Here is a 26,000-nt window from a genome sequence, read left to right on the forward strand (position 1 = left end):
GGATTATGGCAGCTTTGACTCTTAGTTAAGGTCCCTCGAGATACATTTTAGCTTGGTCCCTTTACAGATTGGCGGCAATGCGAGATTAGACTTGACCTATGAATGATGTAAGGTACTAAATAAAGACATGCAGTAAGAGCCAATTTGTCATGTTGGACAAGGCTTGCACCGGCTGGTTTAGTTGGTGACCAGTAATGGGGCGTGGAAGTCTGGAAACTTTGCTGCTGCTACAAGTTTGTGTTAGCCAGTAAATGAATCAGGACAAAAATGCAATTGAAATGATTTATTAAGAAATATTACAAATGTTAGAACTGCCTTCATACAACACTCCTTCCAGAAAAAAAACAAATCTCATTGCTTGACACGAACGCCAAAGCATGTTTCAGTTAACTGCATCCATATCTTAAATCACAAAAACTTAAGTTAACAGAAACTTGGCTGTGCATGTAATGTGAGCACAGAAAAATAAAACAAACTGGCACCGGTTGATGACTTGCACTGTTTTTGATTACTATGCAGTGTATAAAAATATAAAAAGGCCATTACTTTAGATTCCATAACACAAACCAGTTTAAAATTGGGGGGTCTTTGATAGATGTTCAATCATAAGGCTTCATCATCCACCTTAGTATTATATAAGCAAAATCCAACCTAAAACGTCAAAACTCATTATCACACTTGCACTTTCCGAGTGACCAGTAGTCTGAAAACCCTCAAGTTTCAAGTCTAAAGAGAAGAAGAAAAGCACTAGGTGTCTATTAAATGTTGGCATGACAGACAAACAATATGTACAGCACGTAGAACAACGTACGCAATAAGAAAAGGCTTCATTTGTGTTGCTTTGGGCAACAAATCCCCGCCCGCCCCACCCTGCCTAATATACGCCAGTCTTCACTGAAGACCCTTCGTCCAAATCTTCCCTCCGTCCCTCCGTCCCTCCCTCCCTCCCTCCCTCCCCCACCCAAATATCCACTCACACACAGGATATCACGAAACACGATTATGTCACTAAGCCTGTTAGTTTGGAAAGGTTGCAGCGGCGTGTCACTCGGGGAACGCAAAGAGGGCCTTGATGATGCAGTCGCTCCACTCGTCCGCCTCTGGGTCGTACACCTCCATCGTGTTGAGGAAGTCGTTGCCGTCGAAGCCGCCCACGGCGTAAATGCTGTCGCCCAGCATGACCACGCCCGCGTTGCTGCGGGATGTGGTCATGCTGCCGAGCATCTTCCACTCGTTTCGGGCCGGGTCGTAGACCTCCACGCAGCGGAGCGCGTGGGAGCCGTCGAAGCCGCCGACGACAAAGAGTTTGCCTGGATAGAACACAGGGTGGATTTTTAAGACATTCAAAACATACATGGGGAAAAGGGCTAGTGCTGGGCGAGTATCGATATCGACACTGGTATCGGCCCCCGAACATCTTTACCAGATAAAAATGCACAAAACTCCCCTCGCTGTTCATATTCAACAAGGAAACGGTGAGTAATTCTGCGAGAACAAAATGAATTGCAGCATCCATTCGTATGTTAGGTTTGTTTGTTTCCTCCCGCCGTCGGTGCTTATTGGTTTCGTCCTAAACAACGCCTGATTGGTCCGACCTAAAAAAGTTCGGCTGCAAACGTATCTGCGGGAGCGGTACAAGATGTATTCTCCGGAGTTTGTGAACTCACAAATACCGCGAGAATTTATCTTGCTGGCAAGGTTAGAAATGCAGAGCAGCCTTCCAAATTAAAAGCATGGATTTCGAAACAAGATATAATTAAACATCACACACTAAACGGCTTGAGGAATTCCTAACATGGTAGATGAAATACTATTGTATTTAATTGAATTCTTGCACTTCACTGTATTCCTTAAAAGAAAGTTTTACAACCACAAATTTAGATTGGGACTTTTTTTCCCTGGCCACTGGATTGTTTCATTTTATTTATCTATTTTTTGAAATTAATTTTGTTGTGTGTTCTATGCAAAATGACTTATGAGCAAATTGAAAAAATATAATTTCCATTAATTTCAAGCAATTTGAAGGAAATTTGGAAAATGTCTCTTTTTTTTATTCTGTCATTGGGTTTTGGGGGGGGGGGATTTGATGTATCATAAATAATGTATCGGCGTGTTAAAAAAAAAAGTATTGAACATCCCTAATTAAAGTAGTTGTCGATTTATTTGATAATCAATTGTCCATTAATTTTGACAGCTCTAAATTAAAGCACCTTGAATAATTGCTTATTAAAATCACATTTGCAATATAGAGGGGAACAAGATTATTTCACAAAATCCTTCAGCCCTCCCAGGGATGCGAGCGAGCTTACCGGCACAGACGGCCACGCCGGCCCCCCTGCGGGCCACATTCATGGGTGCAATCAGGCTCCAGGTGTTGTTCTCAAGGTTGTAGCGTTCCACGGTGTTCAGACAGTTCCAGGACTCGGCCCCTCCGATCACATACATAAAACCATCCAACTCGCACACTGCCGCCTGGTGCCGTCCTGAAAAACAACAAGCCATTGAAGCTTGCGCGATCACCAAAGACAATCGGAACTGGGGTGGAGGGTTAAAATAACACATACTGATGTTGAGGGGGGCACAACTGGACCAGATTTTGGTGACTGGGTCAAAGGCATCACAGTTCTTCAGTCCTTTCTGCCCGCAGGGATCTGATCCTCCCACAACGTAGAGTTTGTTGTTCAAGGAGCAGACACCTTGGGGGGAAAAAAAGAGCACACGTGAGCCGGCAGTCGAGGCCATTACCGCCAATGCAGCCGTGTGGGCCACGCCCACCTGCGTTGCAGCGATTGGTCCTGAGCTCGGGCACCTGAGCCCACTCGTCGGCGACTGGATCGTACATCTCACCGCAGCTCAACTCGTCGGAATGTCCGTTGGAACCTCCGATAACGTAAAGCTGACCCTGTCAGGTACGGATGCAGAAAACACACAAGGGTGAAACCTATAAACGGATCAACTTTCCAACAGTTATGTGCTTTGTAGCTATCGTCAAGTTGAGGGATTGCAGGAGACCTAGCGGTGCAAGGTAAACTATTTTGTTGCATTTAAACACTAAAGGAGGCCCAGAGAAAACCACAACCAGATGCTCTCATCACACATTCCTGTACTTGTCAAGTAGCAGAGTGCGCTCCCATCTCATATGTCCAACTCAAAAAAAACAATTCTTGTAATTACATATTGCAGAAAACTTGCAAAGCCTGGTGGTAGAGAAGCCCACCAGCGGCCCACCATGATTTTGATAAAGGGGAAGTCAAGTCAACCAAACGCAAATTTTGTGTGTGTGACTAAATTTCAAGTGATTTTGATGACCGTTGTAGGTTACCAACAATTTTGTCCATGTGTGTAAGTGTAGTCAACAGATGGAAAGCTCACTAGTCAATTTGGTCATCTTAAATGTGTGAACATTTACAAGATAAAACGTGTTGCAATGTTTTCAGACTATCAGATGTGTTTATTTGTTTACACTTCCTTAATAATAATAATAATAATAATAATGTGAAAAATTTTGGTTATGATAATCATGATTTGGGTTTGTATAAATTTCATCGCTATTGACAAATGGATGGTAAGTGCACAACGGCACGCAACTGGGAGAGGACGGCAGCGTACCATCAGAACCGCCATTTGGAAACGAGCCCTTGGAGTTCGCATGGGCGCAATGAAGGTCCAGCGGTCCTCTTTGGGGTCGTAACACTCAACAGTCCGCAGACATTCCTGCCGGTTGTAGCCACCTGGATAAGATCAAAAAGATAGTTAACAGACAGTGGAAACTATCAAAACGTACGGGAGAAAAATTGGACCGGAGCTGACATTTTTTGCATAACTGACGTTAAGTGGACATCAACTGTTGTGTGTTGAACTGTCAACAGTAGGCGTTTTATTGTTAGTTTTCTGCAACATCTCAGAGGACACCAATGAAGAGAATAAGCTCATCCACAGTGAGTTACCGGGAGGCGGCCATTTTAAGCAGAAAAGCCTCTCAGTATCCCAATACTTTTTTGGTCCAGTGCATACCTTAGATAGTCTGAGACTATTTGTAGTCAAGTGGATGCCTGAGCACAAGTGCTGCTTGTGTTAAATGTTAACACTGTTACTGTTTACAAGGTTCCTGACCCGTTTTCAAGGTTCGGCGCAGTGACACAGGAATACATCATCATGCAGTTCAAGAAAACATGCTCAGTTAGCATACTTGCAATTTCTTTTGTTATTTAAGGCCAAGTGTTTTATTAAACATTTACTGTAATGATGACTTAACTGAGTGACCTTAGGTTGATCATAGAGTGACTCCAACTGGCATACAAATTCTGCTTACATCACTGTCAAACCGTTGTACTGATTTTATTTTGAAGAGTTTCTACTTTGTATTCATTGTCACGGGCTTGATTGAAATCAGAGCTGGTACTGGCCAACTTTTTTTCAACTGAAGGACTTTGGATGTTCCGTCACACATTTGCTCTTAGCTTACGTAAGCCACTAACTGGCGAGTTGCCTGAAAAAGAACTTTTTTTAAATGATCTGACTACATTTTATATTTGTGTATGTATTCATATGTTTCTTAACCCTCCTGATTTCTTATTCAAGACTGTTGAGTTTAGGGTTTCTAACATGCTAATTTGTATGGTTAGCCCATTTTAACAATTGTTTGATATGTAATTAAAGGTTAAAGGACCACTGATTGTCACACCCATCTAAGTGGGGTGAAATTTGCTCTCCGTATTTGACCCCATCCCGAGGGAGCGGTGAGCAGCAGCAGGGGAATGCGCTCCGGGATCATTTGGTGATCTAACCCCCCAATTCCAATCCGTAAATGCTGAGTGTCAAGCAAGGAGGCAAATGGGTCCCATTTTTATAGTCTTTGGTATGACCTGGCTGGGGATTGAACCCACGACCTCCCAGTCTCAGGGTGGACACTCTACCAATTGGCCACCAAGCTGGTTTAATAAAAGTGAACATCACGTTACATACAACATTCCATCAATAAAATGTTCCAACGGTGACCGTTTTATCCAAAATGCAAGTACAGTGGGGCAAAAAAAGGATTTGGCCAGTTTCCTATAGACTTCCTATTGGATTTTGGCCAAATACTTTTTTACCCCACTGCAAGTAATCACTCTCAAAAAAGAAATGCCTTAAAATCCAAAGCAGAACAGATTGTGGAGTTCCACTGCCAAGCGGAGATAGATCAAGTGTTCATTTGTGTACCAACCTGCTGCGATGAGCCTCGAGTTGACGGCTGCCGTGCCCAGGCCGGAGCGAGCGTAACGCATGGGGGACAGCTGACGCTCTTCCAGCTCCTCAGGCGGGGCCTCAAAGCTGAGGCTCTTCAGCAGGCAGGGGGTGGCGGAGGGGGAGGTCTGGGGGCTGCTGCGGCCGTGCAAGAAGATCACACTCAGCACCCCGTCCAGCACAGCCAGACACAGGTATGTATTGTCTGAGGGGAACACGTCATTAGAGACAAGGGAAATAAAAAGCACGCTCGCTACACTGCTAACAGGCCTTACTTGTGGTCTTCTCAGAGGCGATATACTTCCACTCTCTGCTGGTTGTTTGCTTGGGGCCATTTGCTGCTTGGTTGGAGGGTGAAAGGCTTCCCGAGGAACTGCAGCTCATCGGTCTCTGGGTGCTCTCTCGTTCTGGCTTCTTCTGCAAGAGCATAGCGCAGCTACAGAAGGCAAGCCCGCTCCACACACGCATGCACGCACGCACTACAGTCCAACTGATGGCCAGCAGCAGTTAACCAAACTTAAGCCAAGTCAAGTTGCTCTATTGTGGACCCATATGATCTCACCCCTGACCTAACATCTGACACGATGAATGCTACAGGGCAGTCGAATCAGAATCCAGTCGGATGTGTGAGAAACCCTCACTGCCAACCTGCCCACCGAACAGCAAAATTGCTGGCATTAAATTTCTGCTGCATTAAATTGTTAGATAGTAGCCAAATCAAATGATTACATTGACTTGCCCTTTTAGCCAGGCACAGGCTGTGTGGATATTTGCATGGCCCGGCATAGGCTAAGCTAAACACTGCTGATTAAATACATTTGAGAGCTCAGTGCAGTTAAGCTGGGCACGCTTATTGAATACCTGCACAAACTGAAGGTGGTCCTCCTCGCCACCAAACACCTCAGTGTGCCCCTCAATCACCAGCCCTCCATCCACCAGCTTGTGGTCAGCTGAGTAGTACAGCATTTGCACCTGAAAGACAAACAGGAACAACACACCCATGTGGCTGTCTCCATGGTAACACGGCACACCCCGGCATAGTGGGCATTAGAAAAGAGGAAAGCGGGGGAAGGGCAAAGTCCTTGAAATAGAGTTTCTTGAATGAGGAATTTCCTTAAAAGACACAAAATGCATCCATCCACGGCACATTGGTGTCAACATTTGCGCTCAAGAAGATGCTGAAAGGCCGGCAAGGGTTCACTTCCTAAATGTCATCTAAAAACAAAGAGGGATCGCGTGAAGAACGACGCACTCCAGTCAGCAAGATCTTCTGTGAAGGTTGAAGAATAAGGAGGGGCGCATTTGGCCGCATTTTCCAGTCTGCTGCTTGGAAACCACCCCCCTCTAGCTGGAGAAGCTGCTCATTGTGGTAAAAGCCACAATAGGCAGTCAAACACACATGGCAAAACATTCGTGGCCGAATGGTCTGGCGTCATTATCAATTGCAAAAATGTAAATACTGATGGTCTGTATGTTTTGTGTAGTTGCCACTTTCAAAAGCCAAGGTTTGGACGTCTAGCAAAAAAAAAAGTGTGGGGGGGGGGGGTCTTTTATGAGGGGAGGATGGTAAGGGTTTTTTAAAAAAATGTGTACGGTTAATAATGTAGAGCCAATGGAGTTGTCTTCAAATACGATGCCTTTTTGTGTTATGCAATCTGCATCGTTTGTATTATCTTGCATTTTGGCAGTTGTACCGAAATAAATTATTGGTTCCTCCAGAGTGCGAATGCATGTGTGCCATAGGTATGGACAGATGGTAGCACAGTGTTGCTTGGCTGCAAAGAGGCAGCTAAGAGGCAGGAGTGCTCCCTTCTCCTTTCTCTGACTCATTACCCTGGTGGATCAGTCCCGGCTCCTCAGTCTGGTCCCTTGCTGCTGCAAATAATCCTACAGGAGAGATAAATCAATGGGGAGGAGTGCCTGTTAGTTCTGGAACACAAAAACATGCACCTGTTCAAAATAATCAAGTGGCAGTATAAAACAGATGAATCAAAGGTCAAACCTTCAAGAATCTTTTCTCTGCGTTTCACAGCAGAAGAGCACTGTAATACTTAGATGGGGTGATAACAAAATCAACCACAACCCAAAGGAAAAGAGTGAAAAAAAGAATCCAAAAAAAAAAAGAGCAAATAGGGGCTCTTTTGGTCTCACCTCTAATTTGTGGCATGGTTCAGGAATACAGTTTCTTACTGCAAAACCTCAACAAATCAGAGGGAAAAGAACAATCCTGACATAGCAGCATGACAACAGCATGCTAGCTCTAGTTGAGCCCCTTTAATGACTTCTTAATGTCAAAAACAGGAGGAGTCAAAGGGGGGAGGGAAAGGATGACAATCTCGCTCAGAGTTCAAAGGGCACATATTGGTACTGACCTCCTCCATGAGTTGTTCCAGTTGCTCTCCATTCTCCCAAAGGCTGCGCTGCACCCAATTCAGCACCTTGGAGTAAAGCTTGCCGTTGCTGGGCAGAGTCAGGTTGTCTTCTAGCATTACTTCTAACTGTGAACAAACAACAAAGGGAGAGTTTAGGTCACAAACTTGAGGAAAAAGACAACCCAAGTCGTCGTATTGTGCTCATGGCCAATTTACATTTTTTAACAGGCCTTTTCACACAGCACTTAAAATTTTCTTTGTGTCCACCAGGCATATGGACGTCACATATTTGGAAGTGGATGCCGAGCAGCCTATATGGATGTTTTTCACAATAATTGGTCTATTGCTGTTAATCAGGAATCGCTCAGCCAGTTAACTTAAAGCCCAACACGACTGTCCTTTTATCACGCCTTGGCGGCTCGCTCAGCCAATGAATGGGTTCATCAAACCATCCTGCTACCCAAGTGCAGTGTGAACTGGCCTTAATAACCCTTAAAAAGTAAAATTGTAGCCTTCCGAATCTGAATTATGAGATTTGTGAGGTTAATTAAAAACAGAAATATTACATGCAAGTTTAAATCCATTATCAATTTGTGATCAACGGTAAAAAAAAAAAAATGCCTTCAATGTTTGATAGCATTAAAAAAAGAAGAGAAAAAAAAAGGCAGTGTAACATTTTAAGTTACATTTCCCAAATATACTTAGTAGGCTTTGCCTGCAGAATATGCAACCTACATGTTAATCTTGTAAAAACTCAAAACGGTATACAGTCAATACAAAGCTTATCCAGTGTAGTCCAAGTAAGACTGCTGCTGGATAGTGGGGTACCAGGGGTTGCCAGTCTGTTCTAAAAATAGTTCATTAGTGAGGGGACACGGTCTTGCTAAGAAAAATTACAACAGAAGAATGTCAACATTTATTTAAATTTATCATGGTACATATTTCTTTTAATAATAATAATACTTCTTAATACCAAATATTCTATATTTTGTTTAAAAATTACAAAGATTTAAATGAAAAAAAAAATTGTTTACCCAAATATTTCAAATAAGAATATTTTAGGGAAAAAAAAGGGGGGGGGGGGTTGAGTGCTACCATGGTTCAAAAAGCGTATCAGGCTTTGTCGTGACAGTATAAAAATACAAATTAAAAAAACTACTCACAGCAGATGCTCTTCAAGCTCGGTGGGCAAAAAACGTAAACAAGAAAGCACGAAAAAGCGGAGGCACTCTGCTGCTAGAAATTTTTTATTGCAGATGTGCGATATTTTAGAGTTGTCATTTTAATACTGCGATATTTTTTGCTCACGGTTGTCATACCATCAGAATCTAATATTGGCCTATGCCTATTCATAAAGTTTCCCAGTGCTTTTCTGAAACCTGCTCTTTGCGGTGCAGTGTGCGCATATTTAGATCAGGAATGCTACTTAGTGGTAAACCGTAAAAGGTGCTAACAAAAATGTTTTGCTATCCAGCATAATAAACACATCATTGGGGTCTAAAATGACAGTTTTAATAAAAATGTATGGAATGTAAAATATCAGGATACATGTGTATCGTGATACGTATTGTGACCCCTTTATCGTGATACGCGTTTTATCTGGTAGTACCATCATTTTTGTCCAGGCCTGTTTCGTGTTTTTTTTAAATAATAATTGTTGAACCATAATTTTAAAAGCAATGTCTCATTTTCATTGTTTAACTTTGCTTAAACCTTTTTTTATTTTGTCAGACTCATGTAATTTTTATGTGCACTGTGGGTTTTTCTTTCATCAACAATTGAGTCCATGTGTGTAGAACCCAAATATCAATAACTCAATGCCAACATTTTTTTTTTAACTAATCGCGTGCAATTGAAGGATAAGTCAAAAATATATGTCACCTTGAGTCGGGGAAGTTTGAGGAAGTCATCCTGTTCAGAAACCTCCAGTAGGTGGTCTTGGATGTAGGAATCCACTTTGGCCAGAACTCTGGCATCTCCCATTGAGCTGGCAAAGTTACGAAAAGAAATGGCGTTCTGGGAATCCATCTTAGACAGCAAGTAGTCGCCGCAAATCTGAAAAATTGCAGATGTGGAATAACATCACAAATTCACAACTACTTTTGTGGTACTATCAAGCTGACGTTACACAAGTATTTGATGAAATCAAACCTGCTTGACTCGCTCCATCTTAAACCGTTTGGCAGCAGAGTAAACGTCCTTGACCAGCTCCTTATCTGCCTTAAGCCTGTCATGCAGAAAGATAAAGTTGAAGAGTAAGTAAACGATCCTCTATTACAGCACAATTATTCTCATGAGAGAAACTCTTCTCTCAGTGACAAGTACTTACTGGGCAGTGTAGGCATAGTTGAGCAAGATCTCCACTGCCTCCGGGTCCAAGTCCTCAAAAGTGACATGGGACACTCCATGAGGTTCAATGTCACTGTTGAAGATCTCAAACAGGTATGGACTGCAGCAAGCCAGCACAGCACGATGGGCCATCAACTCATGGCCACATACCTATAAAAAAAAAAAATCTATATATATATAGTTTCTTACAAGGTGCACCAAATTTTAAAGTAGAGACTAAGCAGTATATGCATAACAACATCCTGGTCAACATGCAATTAATCTCATGGTATGAACGGTACTTTGGATTTTTCGACAGTAATTCTACCAGACATTTTTATTTAGATGTTTTTTGGAGGTTATTTTTTGCTATTTGTGGGGTCCATCAAAGATTTGTTGTGTATTATAGCAATATTTTTTTTAATGATGCACTGGTCCATGTGTGGGGTTGGTGAGTGTTTGCATTTAGAGCATACCTGCAGTCTAACATCGCAGAACTGACCACTCTTTCTCAGGGCATTCATTTTGGCCACAGTGGAATCCAAGAAACTTTCGTCCTCAAAGATCAGGTAACCATTTGGAATCATTTTGGCTGAATTTGGTTGGTCTGCCTGATGAAAAGTTCACATGAATAAGTATACAACATGCTGCTCTACTAGTTTAGTTATGATCAATATTACTGGTGATTAAAAATAAATAAATGTGATCTTTAATCTAACATTGTTAACCCCTAAATCTATTACTGACCAGAGGGAACTATGTGTCTGCAATTGTGCGTTGTCTTACCTAATAGAGATTAAGTCAAATCCAGGAAAGTGCCACTACAGGAGTAGAACAGGAGCTGAAGATAGGCAAACAGGCAAAGCAGACAAGAGATTCCAGGGAAACTCCGGTCTTCTTCACCCAAGGAGTGGGATGGGAAAGTAGTCAGAAGAAATGCCAACTAACAACACAGGTGGCAGCAGAAGGGAGAGGGAGGGCTTCCACCCAAGCAAACGATCAGGCTTGAAGCGACTGTAATCAAGTCCTCGTGAACCCGTTGGCTATAGAGCTGTACTTATTCTGTGTTGGTCATACATTATAACCTGGAGGACAAAGGAGAGAAGGGTTGAATAAACACAGACGCACCACTACATTCTCGTTTTGTGCGCCATTTATTGTACATAAAAGGCCTACGGATTCCATGCATCAATACAATTCTTCAAAATCATCTGAGCTACGAGAAGTCCATATTAGTAACCCAACTACTGCTCATGCAAACAGACTTGAAAGACAGAAGACAGACTATAGCAGCTGGCCCATAATCTGAAATAGTAAACTCACTGCAAGTCACTTTCCAGAATAGCCTTACTGTAATAGTACAGTCTTCGCCATCTGACACTTTATGGTAGGGCTGGGCGATATGCCCCAAAAATAAAATCTCGATTTTTACAGTCATTTAGGACGATTACGATTTTAATCGATTTCAATCTAATAAACCCAACAAATATTTATTTAAAAGATTTCATTTATTAAAAAATAATTCCTGTGCAAAAATGTTCAGACAACAATAATGTAACATTAACATTCATAGTTTGTTCTTAACTCTTTGACTGCCATAAACGTTATAAAACGTTTAGCATAAACCTAGGGAAGGGCGCCGAGGACGTTAAAAGACTTCCCCTATGTTTTTTTTTTTTTTTTTGAAAACGGGTGCAGGAAAGCCTTGGGCAGCTGTGCTGAAAGTATCAGGCAGATCTGATTAGTAAAAGACTCGTTTTGGCCCCTAGAGGGCAGCGATGACTCTCTTTGCACAAGGTTGGATGGGCCGCCCACCGTGGGCGTCAGTAGAAGACGTGAGGCGGAGCTAGAGTGTTGAGGAGACAATGGCTGGTCAAGCCACAATGGCTTGACCAAGCAACCGGTTGCAAGCAGCTCACGCTTGAGCATTTTTTTCAAAGACGGAAAGCATCAATCAATACTAAAAAGCGCATTGATGTCGACGATGATGATGACTCCGAGCTTGACGCCAAAGTTGGAAGCCTTGACGCGACTGTTATGATCACGTAGTAAGCCTCACCGGCTAAGCGCGGCTAGCGCTGCTAAGGCCGGAAAACGCGCACAATAGCCGACCGGGTACTTCTACACAATCGGACATTCGATCGGGCGATGGAGAGTTGGCATCGACCAATGCAGATTGATGATGATGATGATGATGACTCCGAGCTTGACGCCAAAGTTGGAAGCCTTGACGCGACTCTTATGATCACGTAGTAAGCCTCACCGGCTAAGCGCGGCTAGCGCTGCTAACGCCGGAGCTGCACAAGCGGACATTCGATCGGACAATGAAGAGTACCCCCCGAGTCCAATGCATATTCATCGGAGGAGCGGGTACAGTCTGATCACGGAGAAGACACTGGTTCTGGACTACGATGCCACCATGAATGGAGTGGATAAGATGGATCAGAACATCTCTTACCACCCGGTATAGCAACTGAAGGACACGAGGAAGCGAGACGTAACGAAACCGTAGCATGATCCTGATATTAGACTTGATGGCAACACACACTGCAGTATATACTTGCTATTCCCCGGAAAAAAACGGCCGGCAAGAAAGTGGAGCACGCGAAGAGGCAATCTGTTGTGCAAATGCGGTTGCGTCTCCTTGCACGCAGGAGAGTGTTACACAAAGAAAAACTGTCGTTGAAACATCCACATATTTGTAAATAGCACCAGTTGCACACATTTGTAAATAGTTTGCCAAATTGTTGTCAAATTGTTACACTGTTGAATGTAAATAAACGTATTTTGCTATCAAAAAACACTTTTTCATTCTTGGTGGTAGTGTTTTATAGAAGTAAAGCACTATTTAGGTGTTTGTGGCATCATTCATGGACAAAAAGAAGTGTCAAATTCACTAGAATGCATGAAATAATATCGTTTCACTAAAAGCTTGATTTCTCCGTATTTTGGTCCAAAACAGGCGAAATTGGGTCAAACTAACCATTTTCTATTGTTGATTACTAAAGAACGGAATAAGGTAGAAACAAACTTTTTTTTTCTGATGAAAGATGAAAGTCCAATCTTTCATTTGGTAGTACGTGTGTTTCCATAGTCCAAACAGAACATTTTCTGTGGACCTTGAAAGATCAGTCAAAATGCTTAAATCGGCTGGCACTGACGGCATCCCTTTTCTGAAAACGTCTGGCAGTCAAAGAGTTAAATGCCACAATTAACTAGTTGGTAGCTGTTGTAAACATGTCTTGTAAACCACCCATCCAGCATTCTGCCACATATGAAAAATTACAACTCACAAAAACATTTGAATGTAACAAAACAGAAAAACAACAGCCTTTAATAATCCAGAAGACAAAATTTGATTTCATGATTTAGCAAATCCCCCTCCGTGAGTCATCACCTTATCGTGGTGGAGGGGTTTGCGTGTCCCAATGAGCCTAGGAGCTATGTTGTCTGGGGCTTCATGCCCCTGGTAGGGTCACCCATGGCAATCAGATCCTAGGTGAGGGACCAGACAAAGCATGGCTCAAAAGACCCCAATGATGAACACACACTTTGGATCTTCGTTTCCCTTGCCCGGACACGGGTCACCGGGGCCCCCCTCTGGAGCTAGGCCTGGAGGTGGGGCTCGAAGGCGAGCGTCTGGTGGCCGGGCCTATACCCATGGGGCCCGGCCGGGCACAGCCCGAAAAGGCAACGTGGGTCCCCCTTCCCATGGGCTCACCACCGGTGGAAGGGGCCAAAGGGGTCGGGTGCGCAGTGAATTGGGTGGCAGCCAAAGGCTACTGAAGCTAGCTCTGGGGACATGGGATGTCACCTCTCTGGCAGGGAAGGAGCCCGAGCTGGTGTGCGAGGCTGAGAAGTTCCGACTAGATATAGTCGGACTCGCCTCCACACACGGCTTGGGTTCTGGTACCAATCCTCTCGAGAGGGGCTGGACCCTCTTCCACTCTGGCCCCACGGTGAGAGGCGCAGAGCAGGTGTGGGCATACTCATTGTCCCCCGGCTAGGCGCCTGTACGTTGGGGTTTACCCCGGTGAATGAGAGGGTAGCCTTCGGGTGGGGGGACATGTCCTGGCTGTTTGTGCTTATGCACCGAACAGCAGCTCAGAGTACCCACCCTTTCTGGAGTCCTTGAAGGGTGCGCTGGAGAGCGCTCCCCCTGGGGACTCGCTCGTTCTGCTGTGGGACTTCAACGCTCACGTGGGTAATGACAGTGAGACCAGGAGGGGCGTGATTGGGCGGAAAGGCCCCCCCCCCGATCAAAACCCGAGCGGTGTTTTGTTATTGGACTTCTGTGCTCGCCACGGACTGACCATAACGAACACCATGTTCAAATACAAGGGTGTCCATATGTGCACTTGGCACCAGGACACCTTAGGCCGCAGTTCGATGATCGACTTTGTAGTCGTGTCATCGGATTTGGTGGTTGGTGCCTGTTGTGGCGGCAATCCTCGAACCCGCTGGTGGAAACCAGCGGTAAGGGATGCCGTCAAACTGAAGAAGGAGTCCTATTGGGCCTTTTTGGCCTATGGGACTCCGGAGGCTGCTGACAGGTACCGGCTGGCTAAGCGGAATACGGCTTCGGCGTCGCTGAGGCAAAAACTCGGACATGGGAGGAGTTCGGTGAGGCCATGGAAAACGAATTCCGGACGGCTGCGAGGAAATTCTGGTCCACCATCCGGCGTCTCAGGAGAGGAAAGCAGTGCGCCATTAACACTGTGTATAGTGGAGATAAGGTGCTGTTGACCTCAACTCGGGACGTCGTGAATTGGTGGGGAGAATACTTCGAAGACCTCCTCAATTCCACCGACACGCCTTCCTTTGAGGAAGCAGGGTCTGGGGACTCTGAGGTGGGCTCCCCTATCTCTGGGGTCAAAGTCACTGAGGTGGTTGGAAAGCTTCTCGGTGGCAGGGCCCCGGGGGTGGATGACACGTCTCTACAGCATTGCGTGGACATCGGGGACAGTGCCTCTGGATTGGCAGACCGGGGTGGTGGTCTCCTTTTTTAAGAAGGGGGACCGCAGGGTGTGTTCCAACTTTAGAGGGATCACACTCCTCAGCCGCCCAGGTAAGGTCCATTCAGGGGTGCTGCAGAGGAGGGTCCGTCGGGAAGTCGAATCTCAGATTCAGGAGGAGCAGCGTGGTTTTTGTCCCGGCTGAGGAACAGTGGGCCAGCTCTACACCCTCAGCAGGGTCCTCAAGGGTGCGTGGGAGTTCGCCCAACCAGTCCACATGTGCTTTGTGGACTTGGAGAAGGCGTTTGACCGTGTCCCTCTGGGAGTCCTGTGGGGGGTGCTTCGAGAGTATGGGGTACCGGGCCCCCTGATACGGGTTATTCAGTCCCTGTACGACCGATGTCAAAGTTTGGTCCGCATTGCCGGCAGTAAGTCGAATTATTTTCCTGTGAGGGTTGGACTCCGCCAAGGTTGCCTTTTGTCACAGATTCTGTTCATAACTTTTATGGACAGAATTTCTCGGCGTAGCCGAGGCGTTGAGGGGGTCTGGTTTGGTGGCCTCAACATTGCATCTCTGCTTTTTGCAGATGATGTGATGCTGTTGGCTTCTTCAAGCCGTTATCTCCAGCTCTCACTGGAGCGGTTCGCGGCAGAGTGTGAAGCGGTTGGGATGAAGATCAGCACCTCCAAATCCAAAAGCTCTCGATTTACCGGTCAATCGTTCCTGCCCTCACGAGCTGTGGGTCGTGACCGAAAGAACAACATCCCCTATACAAGCGGCTGAAATTAGTTTCCTCCGCAGGGTAGGGTGAGAAGCTCGGTCATCCGGGAGGGACTCAGTGTCGAGCCGCTACTCCTCCGCGTTGAGAGGAACCAGTTGAGGTGGCTCGGGCACCTGGTTCGGATGCCCCCTGGACGCCTCCCTGGGGAGGTGTTCCGAGCATGTCCCACCGGCGGGAGGCCCCAGGGACGACCCAGGACACGCTGGATAGACTACGTCTCTCGGCTGGCCTGGGAACGCCTTGGGATCCCGTCGGAGGAGCTGGCTGAAGTGGCTGGGGAGAGGAAAGTCTGGGCTTCCCTGCTAAAGCTGCTGCCCCCGCGACACGACCCCGGATAAGAGGTAGATGATGGGTGGGTTTAGCAAATTTTCCACGGTTTGATTTTTAAAATGACGGTGTATCAAATTAATTTAATTTATTGCCCAGCCCTACTTTATGGTTATATAATGTTAGCGATAGACCGATGTTTTTTCAGGGCCGATACCGATGCTGATTATTAGTAGCCAAGGAGGCCGATAAGTTAAAAAACAGTATACTTCATTTTAAATTTCCACAAAAAATTTCAGGGAGCTCTCAAGGTTATCGGTACCCTCAGTTCCCTCAGATTAAAATGGTTTTACTTTAACCCTTTATCTGCCGTCAGATTTTGAAAAAAGGCTGATACCGATATTCATCAAAATGCCAAATATTTGCGCAAATAATTGGCCAGGCCGATTATTGGTCTATCCCTACATAATGTGCTCGTTTGCGCAGGGGCGTAGGCACCAATGTGGCAAGATTTTGCAAAAATGACTGTCAAAATGCAGAGTCTAGTTGGAGTGGCCATTTCAACCTGATTACAATGCACCAAGAATTTTGAAAATTGGACAATGGGTTATGAAGAAATGAACTACCGTTAAGTACTCAGCTGTGTTATAAAACTTGGGAGCCGTTGCAATCGTAACGTAACATTAAGAAATTGTTTTTAAAATCAAATATTTCTCTGATATCACCATTCAGTTAAAACAAAAAAAAAAGGTTTTTTTAAATCTAACAAAAAAGTATTTGTTCAGGCTATATAATATATATATATATATATATATAGCTATATATATATATATATATATATATATAGCTATATATATATATAGCTATATATATATATATATATATATATATATAGCTATGCATTAAACGGACAAAAAATACTGAGACATGATTATTAAAACACCATGTTAGCAAAGGAAGAGGAAATAAGAGTGGATAAAAAAACAGGAAATTGCTTTGGGTTTGGCATACTTGCTAAACAGAGAGGAATAAAAATAACAAGTGTCAACATTTTCACGGTGGAAAACCATCCATCATGGCGCACATCAGCAAACAGTAGCCTATCTGTAATCCACCAAATCACATGTAGCAACACTGGCACGGAGAGCTTTAATTCTCCCAGTTTGTGTGTGGATGGTGGGAACACTGACCCACTTTTGACTGATTACGCAACTATTCTCAGTGAATGGTTTAGCTGCACTCCGTCTGCTGACTTACTACTCTTGTGCCTCAAACCAACAAATCCCACCCACACCTTTGTTTAATTCAGTGTTGTACCACATTACCATCGCCTTGCATAAAATGCTACCAACCTTGTGCAATGTTTGAATGTAATGCAATTGGTGGAGGTTATGCAGGTTGTTATCTGTTCAAATAGTGAAGATTACACTGTAACAAGAAAAGCATATCGACCAAAAAATGTCAGTTATTGAAAAGATTGGAATTCTTTTGAGATACGAGTCAGACACTCTTTCACAAGTGTAGCTTCCTGAGGCGTTTGCTTAACTACCAACAATTAAAAGGGAGTATAGGGTGGGGGTGGGGAAGCCCTGAGAGTAAAATGTAATGTTTCCATGTGACCAGCTGAGCAGTGAGCACTTAATTGCACGCCTGAAATTGAAAATCTCAACACGTTGGAGCACCCTCCAGTGGAGAGGAGAGTCTACTACAGAATATGTCCCAGGTCCAATGGAAATGTACTGCATTAAACTATTTATACAAATTTAAAAAATAAATAAATAAATAGAATTACAAATGTAATTATAAGCAAGGGCTTTGTCTCGAAATATTGCACATTAAAAAAACAAAAAAAAGTCAGGCAGTAAATCAATTTGCCAAGATAAAAAAAAATGTTTAAAATATTACATTACATTTTAATATAGGTTGATTGAAATGACAACTGGTTACGATTAATATTATTTCCACTTTATGTAATTCTCCAGCAGCCAACACATACTAATGAAACCCTTTTTTATAAATGAGAAATAATCTAGGTTATTTGTGAATTAGAGCAATTAGATCTATCTGGCCACCGGTTTCTGTAACGGATTACTCGCACAGCAGCACGAAAGGAAGTCTCCAATTAACAACCCTGGGCGCATTAAACCCGAACACTTTTTATACAATCAATATTGCATTGTTGGCGTTACAGTAGTGTCAATATTAAGCCAACAACTCGTAAAATATGGCATTGTATTACATCATATATTTTTTGAACAAATGGAGGCCGCGCGTATCAATGAAAATCATTGCTAGCCTACCCGTACATGTTTTTGCTTCAATGTCCTTGCGCGGGTCTGTCGCCCCCTCCCTTGCCTCGACTGCTTGAGGAATGTACCGGTGCTTAAAGCTTGGCCTTGTGCCACGATATACATCCCGCCACTGAAAGCGGTTCGGGCGCCAAAAGCTCACTTAAAACCACACCGTTGGAACGTTCAATGTACAAAGAGCGCCGACAGCGACGAACAGGCTATTGCTGAGCAACCTTGTTAGCTTTCCGGTGGCTAGTGGCTACCTACAACCTGCTGAGCTGGGATGGCAACCACGAGACTCGCGCGCTAGCTATCAGTTCGATTTAGAGGCGGACAACGACGCATTACACCCTTTGTCCATAAATACGCAGAAAATTCGCGACTGAGGTAGGACAAATGAACCTTTATTTAGTGTGCGACATTGTCGGCGGCGGCGGATAAAAAGCCGGGCCATTTCCAGTAACCATCCATTTCCACCCGTTGTAGTGTGGAAATACATCGACCGATAAGAAACGAAAAAGCAATGTCCATTAAAAAAAAAAGCTGAGGAAATTTAGCAGCAACCCCCTTCAAAGAGTGTCTCAGTAGTTAAACATATTTTTCTTACATCTTACCTGAGGGGTTTGACGGCAGACGATATTAGACATATTTAAAGAGAATGAAAGAGTTCGTCGTTTGTGGGCTGAAGAGAGTAGGCAAGACGGCTTCAGGAGCTGCTTGTCCGACTGCTTGTTGGGTGTTGCTTCGTCTTTTTGTTTGCAGTCACCGCTCGTCCACTTGTGTCCACTCACTCGAACGCTCAGCCTGCAACTGCCAGCCAGGCGCGCCCCCGACGAAACTACGCACGAGTCACGCCGCCCGTGACGTCACAAAGAGGCGTGTTTATTCCGCACGCCCCTAGCTAAGAAGTGATGCAATTTACAATGTATGACAAAGCTTGGAATTACAGGCAGTCTTCCAACGCATAATAGGAGTAAACGCGTGTAAGAGTCTGAGGCAACTTTCTCACGTAGTGAACGTAACAGCAGCTGTTAATCAACAATATAAAATGCAATTACAACAAACTAATAACTGTCCAGTCACTAACGGGGAAGATGCCACGGACTTCTGACTTCCGGGTTTTACACATCAGTGCCGTTTCCGGCCACTGATGGCCGCGTTCCAACACTCGAACTCCCAGCCCTGCGCCCCCCAACCGTGCGCTTCCGCTCATCGGGGGAGGGCGTCTAGGCTATCTGAAATGCTTCGGACACTCGTTGGAAACGGAAAACAAAGTTGATGGGTGAAAACCCGTAAATCCTATGCCGACTCCGTGGCATATAGTCCATATACGTAAATGAGACGTATTGACAATTCCGAACATCCGGGCTAGTCAAACGATAGATAGATAGATAGATAGATAGATAGATAGGTAGATAGGTAGATAGGTAGATAGGTAGATAGATTGATTGATTGATTGATTGATTGATTGATTGATTGATTGATTGATTGATTGATTGATTGATTGATTGATTGATTGATTGATTGATTGATTGATGGATGTATACGTAAATGAGACGTTTTGACAATTCCGAACATCCGGGCTAGTCAAACGATAGATAGATAGATAGATAGATAGATAGATAGATAGATAGATAGATAGATAGATAGATAGATAGATAGATAGATAGATAGATAGATAGATAGATAGATAGATAGATAGATAGATAGATAGATAGATAGATAGATAGATAGATAGATTGATTGATTGATTGATTGATTGATTGATTGATTGATTGATTGATTGATTGATTGATTGATTGATTGATTGATTGATTGATGCATGCATGCATGCATGCATGCATGCATGTATGTATGTATGTAGAAAAAGTGTTTGGAAAAACTCCCAAGTGAACATGAAACAGTTTTATATGGTCAATTAATTTAATTATATGGAATAAATAATTATTTATGGGTAATACTCAGATACCTGGTCCTGTGTAGAAAAAGTATTTCCGCCCTAAACCTAAACTGATTGGGCCACCCTTAGCAGCAACCACTGAAATCACGTGTTTTCTATAGGTAGCAATGAATCTTTCACTGGAGGGTTTTCAAGCATGAACAGACTTTTTAAAACTGTCACACTTCCATCAGATTAAGATAAAAAATAAGGCCTCTTTCCTTTTTTTTTTACCTATTCAGAAGTTGACTTGCTGGTGTGTTTTTGATCACTGTCTGCTGCAGAAATTAAATGCAACGACCAATCACGGCTCAGCTTCAGGAAACAGGTTAGTCGTGATTGGTTGTTTCCTAAGGCCTGAGTCATTTCCAGTAGACAGAAAGTTGCAAAATGGCCACCCCGACCGGCCGATATGGATACAAACAGGAGGATTTTGGGCGTAACTCATATTCCACAAATACAATATGAATCATAATCACATGTCTAGGTTAGTGGGGATGCATAGTACACTCTAAAAAGAAAATTGTTGAACCAATTTAAGATTACAAATTGAATTGTTAACCAAAACTTGTTTCAACTGGTAACACACAACCGAAATAAATTAATCCCAAGTGAATATATTAAATTTAATTAATTATGAGTTCATTAAACTTAACATATTCACTTGAATTAAGTAACAAAAGTAATCCAAAGTGAATATATTATGTTTAATGAACTCCTAATTAATTGAACTTAATATATTCACTTTGGATTAATTTAATTCAATCGTTACCAATTGAAGACATTTTTTTTTAAATTGGTCAACAATTCAATTTCTAATCTTAAATTGGTTTAAACAATTCTTTTTTTAGAGTGTACATATTATTAAAAATATCAATTTTGGGTAAGAATACTTTTGGGTCAACCTCCGAAGCCAGCACCAAAATAATTTGCTGTTTTGAAAGTCCTGTTGCTACAAACACAAGGTCTTCTAGCTCACTGGTCTAGTAAACCAGGGCTTGTCAGTTAAATTCTCACTGGGACCTTTCAGGGATTCATTGACAAACCTGATTGTTGCTAATACTGTGTTATGATTTGTGTATTTAGGGTCTCTGGGATACGAATATACTCATTATGGGTGGCAATATTCAGCTTTTGACTTTAAGAACCAGATTAAGTTGCTGTTTGAATGTCATGTTGCCACAGCTCGAAGGCCTTGTAGCTCAGTTGATTGAGCACTGGTCTCGTAGCCTGAACCTGGGAGTCGTGAGTTCCATTCTCACTGGGGCCTTAGATTCTTTGACTAACCAAATAAACTGCAGATCTTTAGTAGTACTGCATTGTTATGTTTAGGGTATCGGAGTTAATAGTAATTACTCTAATAATTACAATCAATGTAATGGCCTAAACGCCAGAATTAGGTTAATTTGCTGTTTAAAGGCCATGTTGCTACACCTGAAAGGCCTCGTAGCTTAGTGGTTAGAGCACTGGTCTTGTAAAGCAAGTGTTGTGAGTTACATTCTCACGGGGCCTTTCAAGGATTCTTTGATTAATTGCAGATATTTGGTAGTGCTACATTATTACGTCTGTGTTTAGGGCAGGGGTGGGCAAACTCGGTCCTCAAGGGCCAGAGTCCTGCAGGTTTTGGATGTTTGATATATCAGCAAGCTCTGCATACGTCTGATAACGATCCCGTTGATTGGAATAAGCTGGAATAAGTTGGAAGAGGGAAACCTTCAAAACCTGCAGGACTCCGGCCCTTGAAGACCGAGTTTGCCCACTTCTTGTTTAGGGTATCTGGGAGTAGATACTCACTACTTTGAAAGTTATGGTCATTACTGTCAAAAGCTAACCTTGCGCTGCAAGCTGAATTCTCACGGGATTTGTGAGTTGACGAACCCCAGGGAATCCATCTTGTACCGAGCCTACTGATTTTCGCCGATTCGTACACTTTTTGTAAGTACTAATTACAAAGCGGTATTGTGTTAGGGGGCGGGATATGCAGCTGTGACAAAAACAAGAAGCGCCGAGCCGTGAGCAACAAATAAACCTAACATGGATAAATGCATGGACAGTTGGACACTGTAATTAATTCTGTTTCGATCAGAATTACTCAGTTTATTTGTTGAATGAAGAACAGCAAGAGGTGCTTTGTGTATTTTTAACTGATATAGAGGTTTGGGGGGGTTTCAACCTAAGATAACAACGACGATGACATTTTCATCCGTTGCCGTGATTGGTCAAAACAAAAGTTTGGTAAATGTGCACAAATTGCGCATAGCCCAATCAGCTTGAAGTAATGCCCTGAATGTCCTTTTCCGAGAATATCACATTGGAGCGGTCCCAGATTGATATTGTGGAGAACTCCCTTGAGTGAATCACAATTATCAATCTGGCTATTGCCAGGTTAGTCAAAAGCCAGAACCAGATTAATTTGCTGTTTTGCCTTTAAATAATTTGTTGATTTACCAGATGATGTACAGATGATTGATAATAATGTGTTGTTCCTTCTGTATTTAGGGTCTGTGGGATAGGGATCGACCAATTACTGGCACCAATATTCAGCATTTTGACGAGTTGGTTCAAATAACCAGATTAATTTGCTGCTTTGAATGTGATGCTTCCACACCTGCAAGGCCACATAGCTCAGTGTTGCCTTTCAGGGGTTGTTTGACTAAACTAATAAACTGCAGATGTTTGGTAGTACTTCTGTGTTTTGGGTCTGATAGTGATCGCCAATATACACTACTCACAAAAAGTTAGGGATAGTTGGCTTTCAGGTGAAATGTATGGAAAATGTAAAAAGTTCACACTGGCTACAGTAGTGATGGGCATGGCAGTTCTTTCAAGTGAACTGAATCTTTAGAATCAGTCCTATCAAGGAATCATTGACTCGCCAAATAAACTTCAGATGTTTGGTAGTACAGCGTTGTTATGTCTATTTAGGGTCTCTGGGAGTTAATACTCACTACTCTGATAGCTATGGTCAATAAAATTGACCGTCAAACCAGAACCAGGTAAATGTGCTGTTGCTACACCTCAAAGGCCTTGTAACTCAGTGGTTAGAGCACTGTTCTCGTAAAGCAGCGGTCGTGAGTTACATTCTCACCGGGTCCTTTAGAGCAGTAGTCCCCATCCACTGGGCGCGCGGACCTGTCCCGGCCCCTGGGCCACTTTGGACCGGGCCGCACAGTTGAAAGATTGAAAAATCTTACTGTACTTCTGGTTAATTGATTAGCCGAGGCTTAAAAATATTTTATTTTGAAAAGTGACCGGATTCTCTCTGTTTACGACAAACTCTTGACGTATGTCAAGATGCTAACTTTCGCAGCGCTGATGCCAATCAACAAGTTAGCAAAATGAGTAAAAAACAGACACATTTGCGTTATGGTGAGTGAGTTACTCATGGATTTTAGATTTGTTCCGTGGTGCCTTGTTATGTTGGCGCATTTAAGGAGGGCGCTGCTAATATAGTTATATAAAAATGTGGCTTCACATTTATTTTTTATATCTACAAAATACCCCAATTTTTGTGTTGCTCGTATCATTCATAAGCATTACCATAGTGACCTCACCATATCAAAGCGTTGTTACTCTTGTTATGGTGTTTGTGCTGCTAGTACAGGTAAATAAGAGAAGAGACTGACTACTGCAGCAGATGGAAAAAGGGCCCGCAGGAAGAACCGTCACACACCCGGCACCACAGAGACCACCCACAAGTGCGAACTGTGTGATAGGGACTGCCATTCATGCATTGGCCTGTTCAGCCATAGACCATGCTGTTCCAGTAGAGCTGACGTTTAGAATTCTCTTTCATGGTCATCATAGACCGACGGAGGCCGACAACAGCTACATAAAAATACATAGTGAATTTGCGTTTGATGTTGTAGCCTTTTATTAATCAGCCCCTGACCAATCAACCAAGGAATCATTGACTCGCCAAATAAACTTCAGATGTTTGGTAGTACAGCATTGTTATGTCTATTTAGGGTCTCTGGGAGTAAATACTCACTCCTCTGAAAGTTATGGTCATTGCAATTGACTATCAAAAGCCAGAACCAGGTAAATTTGATGTTTTGAAGGTCACATTGCAACACCTGTAAGTGTCTTCGCAGCTCAGTGGTTGGAACTGTGCTCTAGTAAACTAGGGGTCATGTGTTCTGTTCTTACTGTTGTAGTCTTAACCTAATAAAGTGCAGATGTTCGGTAGTGCTACATTTTTACATCTGTGTTTAGGGTATGTCAGAGGAAATACTCACTCCTCTGAAAGTTATAGTCATTGCAATTGACTGTCAAAAGCCAGAATCAGATTACTTTGCTGTTTTGCCTTTCAAGGATTGGTTGACTAACCAGATGATGTGTAGATGACTGATGATACTGTGTTGTTCCTTCTGTATTTAGGGTCTGTGGAATAGAGATTGACCGATTACTGCTACCAATATTCAGCGTTCAAAGAACCAGATTAATTTGCTGCTTTGAAGGTAATGTCAAATCTCTAAGGCCTTGTAGCTCAGTGGTTAGAGCACTGGTCTAGTAAACCAGGGGTAGTGAGTTCAATTCTCACTGCGGCCTTTCAAAACCAGAACCAGGTAAATTTGCATTTTTGCCTTTCAAGGATTTGTTGACTAACCAGATTATGTGCAAATGATTGATACTACTGTGTTATCCCTTCTGTATTTCGGGTTTGTGGAATAGAGATCGACTGATTTGGCACCAATATTCAGCATTTTGACAAATTGGTTTAAAGAACCAGATTAATTTGCTGCTTTGAAGGTCTTGTTTCCACCCCTGCAAGGCCTTGTAGCTCAGTGGTTAGAGCATAGTGCTACATTTTTACATCTGTGTTTAGGGTATCTCGGAGGAAATACTCACTCCTTTGAAAGTTATGGTCATTGCAATTGACTGTCAAAAGCCAGAATCAGGTTACTTTGCTGTTTTGCCTTTCAAGGATTGGTTGACTAACCAGATGATGTGCAGATGACTGATAATACTGTGTTGTTCCTTCTGTATTTAGAGTCTGTGGGATAGAGATTGACCGATTACCGCTACCAATATTCAGCGTTCAAAGAACCAGATTAATTTGCTGCTTTGAAGGTAATGTCAAGTCACCAAGGCCTTGTAGCTCAGTGGTCAGAGCACTGGTCTAGTAAACCAGGGGTTGTGAGTTCAATTCTCACCGAGGCCTTCCAAAACCAGAACCAGTTAAATTTGCTGTTTTGCCTTTCAAGGATTTGTTGACTAACTAGATGATGGGCAAATGATTGATAATACTGTGGTGTTGTTTGATACTCACCATTCTGAGTTATGGTTGCAGCCAGAACCAGGTTTTTATTTGTAATTTGCTGTTTTAAAGGCCATATTCCCACTACAACAAGGCTTCATATCTCGTTGGTTAGAGCACTAGACTTGTAAACCAGTGGTTGAGATTTCAGTTCTTGCTGGAGCCTTCGAAGCAATCATTGACTCACTAAATAAGCTGCAGATGGTTGGTGGTACTGCATTGTTACATCTGTATTTAGGCTTTCTGGGAATTAATATTCCTCTAAAAATTATGGTTTTTAGAAAGCCAGAACCAGGTAAATTTCTGTTCTGCCTTTCAAGGATTTGTTTACTAACCATATTATGTGCAAATGAAAACTGCTGTTTTGTTCCTTAAACCTGGACGAAGCAGATCCCTCATGCCGCCGACCAATTGAATGCTGAATTTAAGCACATTACTAAGAGGAGAGGAAAATAAACTAACCAGTAGCGGTAGCGGCTAGTGAAGAGGGAAAGCACCGTTCGTCTTTGATTGTTCCCCGTCCAAGGCGAACATATTAGCTAATAGCTAGCTACACTCTTGTTCATCTCTTTTTTTGAGT

General features: G+C 43.1%; 1 protein-coding gene and 1 non-coding gene across 2 annotated transcripts; one reads left to right on the top strand and one right to left on the bottom strand.

Moving 5' to 3' along the window:
* Positions 1-268: 268 nt before the first annotated feature.
* ivns1abpa (influenza virus NS1A binding protein a) lies at positions 269-19,042 on the bottom strand. The gene is made up of 15 exons (XM_086088365.1): positions 18,836-19,042; positions 10,713-11,011; positions 10,403-10,537; positions 9,928-10,097; positions 9,750-9,825; positions 9,480-9,653; positions 7,599-7,724; positions 6,088-6,198; positions 5,502-5,643; positions 5,207-5,431; positions 3,610-3,731; positions 2,776-2,902; positions 2,565-2,696; positions 2,310-2,483; positions 269-1,310 (listed from the first exon to the last, which is right to left on the bottom strand). The coding sequence occupies exons 3-15, from the start codon at positions 10,511-10,513 to the stop codon at positions 1,045-1,047; spliced, it is 1,956 nt and encodes a 651-aa protein (XP_085944491.1). The 5' UTR covers positions 10,514-10,537; positions 10,713-11,011; positions 18,836-19,042; the 3' UTR covers positions 269-1,044.
* A 6,209-nt stretch (positions 19,043-25,251) lies between these two features.
* Positions 25,252-25,324, top strand: trnat-agu (transfer RNA threonine (anticodon AGU)). The gene has a single exon. It is a non-coding gene; the product is annotated as a tRNA-Thr (tRNA).
* The last annotated feature ends 676 nt before the right edge of the window (positions 25,325-26,000 follow it).

The sequence above is a fragment of the Leptonotus elevatus genome, chromosome 11 (genome assembly GCF_054856555.1).
Source record: "Leptonotus elevatus isolate MCC_2025b chromosome 11, RoL_Lele_1.0, whole genome shotgun sequence".
Lineage (NCBI taxonomy): Eukaryota > Metazoa > Chordata > Actinopteri > Syngnathiformes > Syngnathidae > Leptonotus > Leptonotus elevatus.

Excerpts from the sequence above, each read along its gene's own strand:
- ivns1abpa (XM_086088365.1), bottom strand. The coding sequence starts at position 10,513 with ATGATTCCAAATGGTTACCTGATCTTTGAGGACGAAAGTTTCTTGGAT. Across the intron at positions 3,732-5,206 it reads CTCGAGGCTCATCGCAGCAG|GTGGCTACAACCGGCAGGAA; the intron begins GTTGGTACACAA and ends GATCTTATCCAG. Across the intron at positions 2,484-2,564 it reads TTGTGCCCCCCTCAACATCA|GACGGCACCAGGCGGCAGTG; the intron begins GTATGTGTTATT and ends GTTGTTTTTCAG.